The 11,413-nt window shown below is 46.2% G+C and overlaps 2 protein-coding genes across 2 annotated transcripts in view; both read left to right on the forward strand.

Moving 5' to 3' along the window:
- The first annotated feature begins 206 nt into the window (after positions 1-206).
- Positions 207-1,434, forward strand: LOC139351442 (tubulin alpha-1B chain-like). The gene is made up of 2 exons (XM_070993337.1): positions 207-368; positions 454-1,434. The coding sequence occupies exons 1-2, from the start codon at positions 207-209 to the stop codon at positions 1,432-1,434; spliced, it is 1,143 nt and encodes a 380-aa protein (XP_070849438.1).
- Positions 1,435-10,373: 8,939 nt separating this feature from the next.
- Positions 10,374-11,413, forward strand: part of LOC139329507 (E3 ubiquitin-protein ligase RNF123) — a 79,770-nt gene continuing 78,730 nt past the window's right edge. Inside the window, exons 1-2 of the mRNA XM_070959869.1 lie at positions 10,374-10,533; positions 11,382-11,413. The exon at positions 11,382-11,413 is cut by the window's right edge and continues 78 nt beyond it. Coding sequence (XP_070815970.1) covers positions 11,410-11,413 — 4 coding nt within the window. The 5' untranslated portion in view covers positions 10,374-10,533; positions 11,382-11,409. The remainder of the gene's footprint in view (positions 10,534-11,381) is intronic.

Raw genomic sequence — 11,413 nt, forward strand, 5'->3', positions numbered from 1 at the left:
ATAGGATTAAACGTGCAGCATGTGTCAGGTGATTTGGTCATGATGATGATCTTAGATTTTGAGCTATCTTAAACATATGATGTGTAATCTGAAGCATGCCATTAGAAATGGTTGAAATGTATATAAATGTCTGTCGAAAATGAATGCTGAGTGTTATGAGTGAATGTTTTATTCTTCCCTCAGTTATTCGAACCCTCATATAATTTATGGTCATTTCCTTAGATGAGGTGCGCACAGGGACCTACCGCAAACTGTTCCCACCTGACCAGGTGATCACTGGGAAGGAGGATGCTGCCAACTACGCCCGTGGACACTACACCATCGGCAGAGAGATGATCGACCTGGTGATGGACAGGATCTGCAAACTGGTGCGTACAGTCAGAGCAGAGTATGAGATGAAAAGACAGAGCTGTATCTGACATGTGATCATTGTCTCTCCCTCTCTGTCCTCAGGCTGTCCAGTGCGCTGGCCTTCAGGGCTTCCTGATTTACCACAGCTTCGGAGGTGGTACAGGCTCTGGTTTCACCTCCCTGCTGATGGAGGGTCTGTCTGTGGAGTACGGCAAGAAGTCCAAGCTGCAGTTCTCCATCTACCCAGCTCCACAGGTGTCCACCGCGGTGGTGGAGCCCTATAACTCCATTCTTACCACCCATGCCACCCTGGAGCACTGTGACTGCTCCTTCATGGTGGACAACGAAGCCATCTGTGATATCTGTTGCAGGAACCTTGACATCGAGCGTCCCACTTACACCAACCTGAACAGGCTGGTCGCTCAGGTTGTGTCGTCTGTAACCGCTTCTCTGCGCTTTGATGGTGCCCTCAATGTGGATCTGACAGAGTTCCAGACCAACTTGGTGCCATATCCCCGTTTCCACTTCCCTGTGGCCAGCTACGCCCCTGTCATCTCAGCTGAGAAGGTTTACCATGAGCAGCTCTCTGTGGCTCAGATCACAAGTGCCTGCTTCGAGCCAGCCAATCAGATGGTGAAATGTGACCCTCGCCACGGCAAGTACATGGCTTGTTGCCTGCTGTATCGTGGTGATGTGGTGCCCAAAGATGTGAATGCTGCCAATACCGCCATCAAGACCAAGCGCTCCATCCGGTTTGTGGACCGATGCCCCACTGGTTTCAAGGTCGGCATCAACTACGAGATGCCCACTGTCGTTCCTGGTGGAGACCTGGCCAAGGTCCACAGGGCCGTGTGCATGATGAGCAACACCACTGCTATTGCCGAGGCCTGGGCTCGCCTTGACCACAAGTTTGATCTGATGTACGCCAAGCGTGCCTTTGTCCACTGGTATGTGGGTGAGGGGATGGAGGAAGGAGAGTTCTCCGAGGCCAGAGAGGATATGGCAGCTCTGGAGAAGGATTATGAGGAGGTTGGAGTCGACTACCTTGAGGGCGAAGGAGAGGAGGATGGAGAGGAGTATTAAAAGCTCAACAGCTCAAAGCTCAACATTTATTAGTTGAGCAGTTAAATGTGATTTCATTACAAAGTGTTCAGAAGTGTTTGTTGCATGATTTTTGGCTGGTATTAATAAAGTTCCTGAAATGCATTACGTCTTCAGTGTTGTTCAGGTAACTTTTTCTTTTTAAAGAGAAAAAATCTTTATGAATGGTGAATCTTTGTTAGTCTTTGAATCTTTGTTAGAAAATTTGCTGGATGAGCGCATGGCAGCGGACATAGGCTGTCAGCTGGAGGAGCCCATTAAGGCTTACGCTCTCGACTGCCGGACTACAGCAAAATAGCCGTTCCAGTGACCAAGTTAACTTCCTCTAAAGTGAAGTTTAACTGGTCAGCAGAGGCTGACAATGCTTTCCAGAAACTTAAGACACTGTTCACCTCCACGCCTATTCTGGTGCAACCGGATCCCTCCAAAACATTTATTGTGGAGGTAGATGCTTCGGACACTGGGGTGGGGGCTGTACTAGAACAACAGAATATGTGCTGAGGTAAGCGTATCGTCTCACTTCCTGTTTCTGGTTGCTGCCTTACGAGTAGTGTGCGTTTGTCGCTCTTGTTCCTCTGAGTGTAATTTGCTCTGTGTTTTGTTACAGCGGCCTTTTATCCGCGCTACAGAGTAACATTAGTTCTGCTCAAGCACCCATAAGTCTGTTTATTTAGCGACCGTCAATTTTATTTGTCTACGCGCTTGTCTGCTCTGCTAGCTATACCAACTTAGCCTAGCAGCTAGCGATGGCTTCTCTCTGTCCCTCTCCAGCTCTCTCCTGCTTGGTGTGTCACATGTTTAGCTACTCCTCTGCCTCCTTTAGTGATACTGGTACGTGTAATAAATGTAGTTTATTTGGTGAGTTGGAGGCGAGGCTTAGTGAATTGGAAGCTCGGCTCCGCACCATGGAAACAAAACCATTAGCTATAGTTAGCCAGGCCCCCTTAGCCGGTGCGGACCGACCAAGTGCAGCTCCGGCTAGCCGTCCCTCGACAGCTCCCGAGCAGCCGGGAAACCAGGGAGGCTGAGTGACTGTTCGAAGGAAGCATAGTCCCAAGCTGAAGTCCACGGGTCACTACCAACCGCTTCATGTTTCTAACAGGTTCTCCCCACTCGGTGACACACCCGCTGAGAAACCAACTCTGATTATTGGCAGCTCCATTTTGAGAAATGTGAAGTTAGCGACACCAGCGACCATAGTCAAATGCCTGCCGGGGGCCAGAGCGGGCGACGTCGAATCAAATTTGAAACTGCTGGCTAAGGATAAGCGTAAATACCGTAAGATTGTTATTCACGTCGGCGGTAATGACACCCGGTTACGCCAATTGGAGGTCACTAAAATTAATGTGGAATCGGTGTGTACATATGCTAAAACGATGTCGGACTCCGTAGTTTTCTCTGGACCCCTGCCAAATCTGACCAGTGATGACATGTAGCCGCATGTCATCGTTCAATCGCTGGCTGTCGAGGTGGTGTCCAGCAAACAGTGTGGGCTTCATTGATAATTGGCAGACTTTCTGGGGAAGACCTGGTCTGATTAGGAGAGACGGCATCCATCCCACTTTGGAGGGAGCAGCTCTCATCTCTAGAAATCTGACCGATTTTATTTATGAACCTAACCCCTGACAACTCAGAGTTGAGACCAGGAGGCAGAGCTGCAGTCCTACACGCTTCTCTGCGCCTCCATTAGAGCAGTTACCCACCCAACACTCCATAGAGACTGTGTCTGCCCCCCGACCACGTAAACTAAGTAAACCAAAAGTACAGAGAAGAGGAGTTAAACATAAGAATCTAATTAAAATTAGAACAACCTCTGCAATAGTACAACAAGATAGGAGAATTAAATGTGGACTCCTTAACATCAGATCTCTGTCCTCTAAAGCTGTTCTAGTAAATGAGTTAATATCAGACCATAATATTGATTTATTTTGTCTGACTGAAACCTGGCTGTGTCCTGAAGAGTTTGTGAGCCTAAATGAAGCTACTCCTCCGAGCCATATTAATACCCACATTCCTCGAGGCAGCGGCAGAGGAGGTGGAGTTGCAGCCATTTTTGACTCAAGCCTTTTGATCAACCCTAAACCTAAACTCGACTACAACTCATTTGAAAGCCTTGTTCTCACTCTTTCTCAATGAGAAATGGAAAACAGTGCAGCCACTTTTATTTGTTGTAGTATACCGCTCTCCTGGTCCTTACTCTGAATTTATAGCTGAGTTCTCGGAGTTTCTATCAAGTTTAGTCCTTAAAGCAGATAAAGTAATTATTGTAGGTGACTTTAATGTACATGTCGACGTTGATAATGACAGCCTTAGCACTGCGTTTATCTCAGTATTAGACTCAGTTGGCTTCCGCCAGAATGTACATGAACCGACTCACTGTTTTAACCACACCCTCGACCTTGTTCTGACATATGGCATTGAAATCGAAGACTTAATAGTCTCCTCACAGAATCCTCTTTTATCAGACCATCATTTAATAACTTTCGAATTCATATTACCAGACTACCAGCCAGTAGGCAAAAATTCTTATACCAGACTCCTGTCTGATAGTGCTGTAGCTAAATTTAAGGATATGAGTATTTAATTCAATGCCATGTCTCAATACAACAGAGGAGTCTTATGCTAACGTTAGTCCCTCCCAGATTGACTTCCTGGTTGATAGTGCTACAGGATCGTTGCGTATGACACTTGACTCTGTTGCTCCCCTAAAAAAGAAGAAAATTAAACATAGGAGGTTAGCTCCATGGTATACTCCTCAAATCCGCAAATTAAAGCAAACTTCACGGAAAATAGAAAGGAAATGGCGTTCTACCAATCTGGAAGAATTTCAGTCCGCCTGGCAAGACAGTCTTAAAATATACAGGAAAGCCCTCCGCAGTGCCAGGGCAGCCTATTACTCTGCACTAATAGAGGAAAATAAGAACAATCCCAGGTTTCTCTTCAGCACTGTAGCCAGGCTGACAGAGAGCCATAATTCTTGTGAACCATGTATTCCTTTAGCTCTGAACAGTAATGACTTCATGAGCTTCTTTAATGATAAAATTCTAACTATTAGAGACAGAATTCATCGACTCCTGCCGTCAACAGGTACTGTTTTGTCTTCAAACGCAGAAATCATAGAAACTGTTACTCAGTCTGTCGCAGTTTTAGACTGTTTTACTCCTGTTGACCTTCACCAACTAATTTCAATAATTTCATCATCAAAATCATCTACCTGTATTTTAGATCCTATCCCGACTAAGCTGTTTAAAGAAGTATTACCTCTAATTGACTCTTCAGTTTTAGACATGATCAATCTCTCTTTATCAACAGGCTACATACCACAGTCCTTTAAAGTAGCTGTGATAAAACCGCTACTGAAAAAGCCTACTCTTGATCCAGGGGTTTTAGCCAACTATAGAGCGATATCCAACCTTCCCTTTCTCTCAAAAACTCTTGAGAAAGCAGTTGCCAATCAGCTGTGCGACTTTCTAAACAATAATAGTTTATTCGAGGATTTCCAGTCAGGATTTAGAGTGCATCATAGCACAGAGACAGCACTGGTTAAAGTTACAAATGACCTTCTAATTGCATCTGATAAAGGATTTGTCTCTGTACTAGTCTTACTGGATCTTAGTGCTGCATTTGACACCATTGACCATGGCATCCTATTGCAGACACTGGAACATTTCATTGGCATTAAGGGAACTGCGCTAAGCTGGTTTAAATCCTACTTGTCAGATCGCTCTCAGTTTGTACGCGTTAATGACGACTCCTCTGTGCTCACTAAAGTCAGCTATGGAGTTCCGCAGGGTTCTGTGCTTGGACCAATTCTATTCACCTTATATATGCTTCCTTTAGGTAAGATTATCAGGAAGCACTCAATACATTTTCATTGCTATGCAGATGATACCCAGCTATATTTATCAATGAAACCGGAAGAAACCAGTCAGTTAACTAGACTACAAGCATGTCTTCATGACATAAAGACCTGGATGACCTGCAATTTTCTGATGCTAAACTCGGACAAAACTGAAGTTATAGTATTCGGCCCTAAACATCTTAGAAAGTCACTTTCTGATGACATAGCAGTTATGGATGGCATTGCGCTGGCCTCCAGCACCACTGTAAAGAATCTGGGAGTCATCTTTGACCAAGACATGTCCTTTCACTCCCATGTAAAACAAATTTCAAGGACTGCCTTTTTTCACCTACGTAATATCGCAAAAATCAGGCATATTTTATCTCAAAATGATGCAGAAAAACTAGTCCATGCATTCGTAACTTCCAGGCTGGATTATTGCAGTTCTTTACTATCAGGCTGCCCAAATTCGTTGCTGAATATTCTCCAGTTGCTCCAGAACGCTGCAGCACGTGTTCTGACAAAAACCAGGAAGCGAGATCATATTTCTCCAATACTCGCCGCTCTGCACTGGCTCCCTGTAAAGTTTAGAATAGAGTTTAAAATTCTCCTTACTTACAAAGCCATAAATGGCCAGGCACCTTCTTATCTTAAAGAGCTCATAGTACCTTATTGCCCTACTCGAACACTGCGTTCCCAGAATGCATTTCTACTTATGGTTCCTAAAGTCTCAAAAAGCAGAACAGGAGTCAGAGCATTTAGCTATCAAGCTCCTCTCCTGTGGAACCATCTTCAGTCTTTGTCCGGGAGGCAGACATTGTCTCTACATTTAAGAGTAGGCTTAAAACTTTCCTCTTTGATAAAGCTTATAGTTAGGGCTGGCTCAGGCTTGTCCTGGACCAGCCCCTAGTTATGCTGCCATAGGATTAGACTGTCGGGGGACATCCAAAGATACAGCGAGGTCCTCCGTCCTTCTGTCCCTCTCCATCCGCACGCTCTCATGTCCTACCACGGCGTCTTACTAACTTAGCTCCTTCCCCGGAGTCTCTGTGCTTTGTCGTCTTGCAGGTTCCCATGGACAGTGGCTGAATCTGGATTGTGGATTTCAGCTGCGTCTCCTGCCTTGGCCCTGCCTGACATCCACTGCAACTGCTACTGCTGTTATTACATCCACTGTCACTGTTACTGTGACTGCATGTCTGTCTCTCTGTCTCTGTCTCTCTGTCTCTCTCTCTCTCTCTGACTGCATTTCTGTCTGTCTGTCTGTCTGTCTGTCTGTCTGACTGCATTTCTGTCTGTCTGTCTGTCTGTCTGTCTGTCTGTCTGTCTGTCTGTCTGTCTGTCTGTCTGTCTGTCTGTCTGTCTCTCCCTCTCTTGCTCTTCCTCTCTCACCCAACCGGTGGAGGCAGATGGCCGCCCACCCAGAGTCTGGTTCAGTCTGAGGTTTCTGCCTGTTAAAAGGAAGTTTTTCCTCGCCACTGTCGCCAAGTGCTGCTCATGGGGGAATTGTTGGTTTCTTTGTAGATAAAAGAGCTTGGTCTGTACCAGCTCTATATGGAAAGTGTCCTGAGACAACTTCTGTTGTGATTTGGCGCTATACAAATAAAATTCTCAAAATGCTCAGGCTGACAAACGGTTGTATCCATGCGCCTTTTTCTCTTGCCGTCTCTCTCTGGCAGAACAGAATTACGACGTGGGCAATCGCAAACTGCTGGCTGTCAAACTGGCCTTAGAGGAGTGGAGGCACTGGCTGGAGGGAGCTGAGCCGCCATTCGTTGTCTGGACGGATCACAAGAACTTGGCCTACATCAAGGCTGCCAAGCGCCTCAACTCCCGCCAGGCCCGCTGGGCATTGTATTTTAGCCGGTTTAACTTCTCATTGACTTACAGACCAGGGTCCCGTAACACTAAGCCTGATGCTTTATCCAGACAGTTTTCCACCTCAGACACTACGACCGAGCCTGAGAACATCCTCCCTGAGGACCGGATCATTGCCTCTCTCTCGGGAGATCAAGGGGGTCATTAGGGAGGCGCAGCGGCAGCACCCAGACCCAGGTAATGGGCCACAAAACAAACTGTCCCTCACACTGTTCGTTCCCAGGTGCTGGAGTGGACCCATGCTCACCGCCTTTCCCGCCATCCTGGAGCCAACCACACCATCTCCGAGGGTTCCTTGGTCTTTCCTGCTTCCTTGTCTCTCCTTGTGTGTCTCCTTGCCCTTTTTCCCTGTGTGTGTTGTCTGTCTGTTCACCCCTGTTGGCGTGGCTGGGCGTCCCCGTACCTCAGCCAGCTCCGCCCCCCTCTGGACTCACCTGTGAGCATTCTTCCTGATTGGCAGAGTATTTAAGGAGAGAGCTCTCTCCTACCTGTGCTGGATTATTCCTCATCCTTCCATGACGGTGTCTGGTCTCTTGGTCCTAAGTACTAAGTCTCTTTTGTCCTCCTCTCTTCCTGAGAAAGAGTTTATGTTACACGGTTTTGTCTTAGCCATTTATAGTGTGCTCTTTTCTTTTGTTTCAGTGCCTACCTGCTGCTTCCACGCGTGCCTTGATTATATACCCGCCTCGTCGGAACTCCTTTTGTTCTATCCACTCCTTTTGAGTGCGTTTTTGGTTGTTTTGGTTCCACTCGTTCGAGTGCGCTTTTTGTTCCTCCTTTTGTTAATAAACATCTTTGGGTCCCACTATTTAGTGGCGGAAAGCCTGACAATCTTGGCCCACGTCATGTAATCCAGTAAGGAAACTCCAGACTTAGTTTGACAGTTTGCTCTGCACCAACAAACAAACGTCACGTGACAACATACAGGAGCAGATGTGGTTTTATTGCTGATGAGAAATGTGAAAACATTTCAGTTTGAGTCAGCGTGCACGTTTGTTAACCATCAAGCTTCGACTGCAGTGAAGACTGGAAAACTCATCTTCAAGGAGACGATGGAGGAGGTTGGTACTGAGAGGACTGAGGAAGATGAAGGAGAGTATTGAACAGGCATGTATTCTGTTGTACTGATCTCTGATCTGTGCCTCTATTAGTGTAAAACAAAGATGTTTGTTCATACTGTTGATTTGCTTTAATACACATTGATGATGAAGAAGAGCATTTTTAACAGCAGTGCAGATTGTTCTGTGCCTGTAGTTTAATGCTGCAGCAGTTTTTAGTGATGCCTTGCTCTAGAGCACATATGTCAAACTCAGATACCTTTGGCCCTCATGATAATGGCCCACCGATGTATTGCATGCAGCACTAGTACTATGAGTCCCACAATGCACTGCCAGTGCGTTGGCATGTCAATCAAAGGCCCACGAGCGTGAGTCCCTGCCCACTCGTTCCTCAGCGGTCTGATGGAGCTCGTCAGCTGTGGTCAACTTTCAGCTCAAGGCTGCAGGAAAGTTGGATGACACAGCAGTGGCGCCATGTTTGGTCCATGGCAGCGGTTCCTGCTCAGCACACAGCAGCTCTGCTCTGTTCTACTCAGCACAAAGTACCTGCTGCTATAATGACTTCTGTCCACATCCACCCCCCCGTCCTGCTGCCGGTCCTCTGTTTGGATCGACAAAATGGTGTTTGCCAAATGGTAAGAGATGTGTGTTGATTGGTAGTTTCTGCTTCCACAGTCTTCATCAGGATGAGTAGTTTTCCATCTCCAGAATATGGATCCATCGCACAGCGTTGGATTCGCTCATTGTTTCTGAATCAGGGTTTTTGGTTCAGGTGCTGTAGAAGCACCTGGCTTTCTCTGCCTCTAGTCTCCCCGACACTGTTTCTGTGTCTTTCACTGCAGCTCTGAGAAATCTGCTGAAATGAAATAAAGTCAGTTGTTATTGGTGAATGATGTCTTGTGGTACTCTCTACGCCTTTGGATAGTGCTGCGTTTATTGTATGTGATGTATTCATATTAGTATTCATGATAATGATAAGTCAGAGAGAAGAAATGTGGTGGGGGTTACAGACAGTGCACGTGTGCACACACACACACCTGCACCTGAAAACTTGAGAGCCCTGGATTGTAAGCAGTGGCAGGTGTTCGGGACATCCACCGTGGTGCTCAAAAGGATAACTGATCAGAGGGGTGGATGCTTGTTTTTCACTGTGATTGGTTGAGGCCACAACAGACCCTGAAGAAGAGGTCCACAGAGAAGATGTCCACTGTCCCAGCGGCTGTGAGTCCTGAGTTGACTTGAGTTGATCATGTTCTGGATGAGACAGGCTTTAAAGATGGCTGGCAGGTCTACGGTGCAGCTATAAGGATGATGTGGGGAAGACGGAGGCGTCAACCTGCGATTGATTGACCTGATTCCTTACGTCTATTCGCAGCTCGTGTTCATCATCCAGGTGTTGTTTTAAGGGGTCAGCGCCCTGTTGTTGTCATGGTGATGGTGATCCTCACTGTATGAATGTGATGTTGGTATAAACTGGCAGCAGGTTGCCTTTATATTAAACTCAAATATTCAACAGCTTTATCATTAGCAGGGACATCTGTGACATATTCATTCTTTATTCATCACCATAACGCACTCATTAATGGTTATTCTGTCAGTGCTCAGCCATTGACTGAGTTTTCCCTCAGAAATGACTGCTTATTAAAAGGAAGGAAGGAATAAGGAACCTAAACCCCCAAACGAAAGTGTGGACCTTTTATTTTAGAGCTGAAACAAAGAGACTTCACTCCTTTGTCCACCCAGACTGCATTAGAGCAGATCTGCTTTCAAAGCCAGGCCACTCAAACCTGGACCAGTCTGGACACTTTTAAAACCGTTTCAAACTTGTGAAACTTTTGCTCCATTCGTGAAAACAGACAAAAGAGTTTTTATATCCAAGACAGAAAGCAAAATTCCGATTTATAAACTATTAGTTTTCATAATTCTAGGCCTGGTTTCTTGTCCCATGCTTAGGGTTCGGGTCCCAGAGTCCACTTCAGTCCAGATTTGGTGGACCCTGTGGAGACTGGTACTTTATTAAACTTAAACTGCTGCAAAACCAGAGAAAGGCTGCTAAACTCCATGTCACAAACCGAAGCCTCGTTATTGCTTTCGTCTTTCGCAAAGCAACTACATCTTGTTTGTCCCAGCTGGCGCTCCGTAACGCGAGAGGCGTTGACAAGAAGAGGGACTGTTGTGGCTGAAATTAGCTTTTTTTTTTCCGCGACAGCAGGCTGTGTGACATTTTATCTCAATCAGACTGAATAAGAGCAAACACGGGCGGATTACGGACGGAGGAGAGGCTCGTTGGAACAGAACAAAGCGGTGGGTGCTGCTGTCAGTTAGCTGTTAGCTGCTAGCTGTTAGCTGTTAGCTGCTAGCTGCTGCTGTGTTTCTGTCACCGAGCCGTTAGTCAGCGAGCTGCGGCGGACATGGAAGACGCTGCAGAGGAGCTCTGCGCTGCTTCACATCGTTACAGACGTGTCTGTAAATGGACTGACGTTGATCCGAGTCCAGCTGAAGTGGTTTATAGAAGGAAACTTCACTTTGGTGGAGAAGTTAGCTAACGGTAGCTAGCTAGCAAGACACAGCCATGGTTTGATTGGGCTCGTCTGCTTAATTCATTACACTGATTTTAAAGATGCTGCTTGATAAACACAGCCGAGGAAGAAATACTCAATACCTGAGTAAAGGTAACGGTGCAGCTGTGTAACGTTAAGCCACGGTACCTAGTTTACTAACATAAGTCCTGCATTCACAGTCCTTCTCAAGTACATGTACACAGGTACCAATCAGGTCCGTGTAGTGAAAGTATCAGCAGTACAACTACAAGAGTATTCTCATTGTCATGTGTTTAAGTGTTAGTATTAAACGCATACATATATTCTCAGCTTCATGGAGTTGGAGTATTAGGAGTGAAAGTACAATTGTGGTTTGCAGTAGTTTGTTGCTGGACTTGTGAAACTTGTCACCAATTAAAAATCATATTAGTAACATGAAGATGAATCAGCGCTCAGTGTCAAGCTGCTGAAACAGTGTTCAGTGTGTGTGTGTGAGAGAGAGACAGACAGATAGACAGACAGACAGACAGACAGACAGACAGACGTGTCTCTTTCATGGTTTCCGGATCCATAACTAATTGTTCGATCGTCTCCCTCGCTGTTCCTCCACAGGTGGGCCAGGTGACTCCAGTCAGACAGAATGA

This window comes from Chaetodon trifascialis, chromosome 3 (assembly GCF_039877785.1).
Source record: "Chaetodon trifascialis isolate fChaTrf1 chromosome 3, fChaTrf1.hap1, whole genome shotgun sequence".
Classification (NCBI taxonomy): domain Eukaryota; kingdom Metazoa; phylum Chordata; class Actinopteri; order Chaetodontiformes; family Chaetodontidae; genus Chaetodon; species Chaetodon trifascialis.

What these genes read in the sequence shown, in the direction of transcription:
- LOC139351442 (XM_070993337.1), top strand. Translation starts at nt 207, where the DNA reads ATGGTCATTTCCTTAGATGAGGTGCGCACAGGGACCTACCGCAAACTG. An exon ending in TGGACAGGATCTGCAAACTG is followed by an intron (nt 369 to 453) that starts GTGCGTACAGTC and finishes CTCTGTCCTCAG; the next exon opens with GCTGTCCAGTGCGCTGGCCT.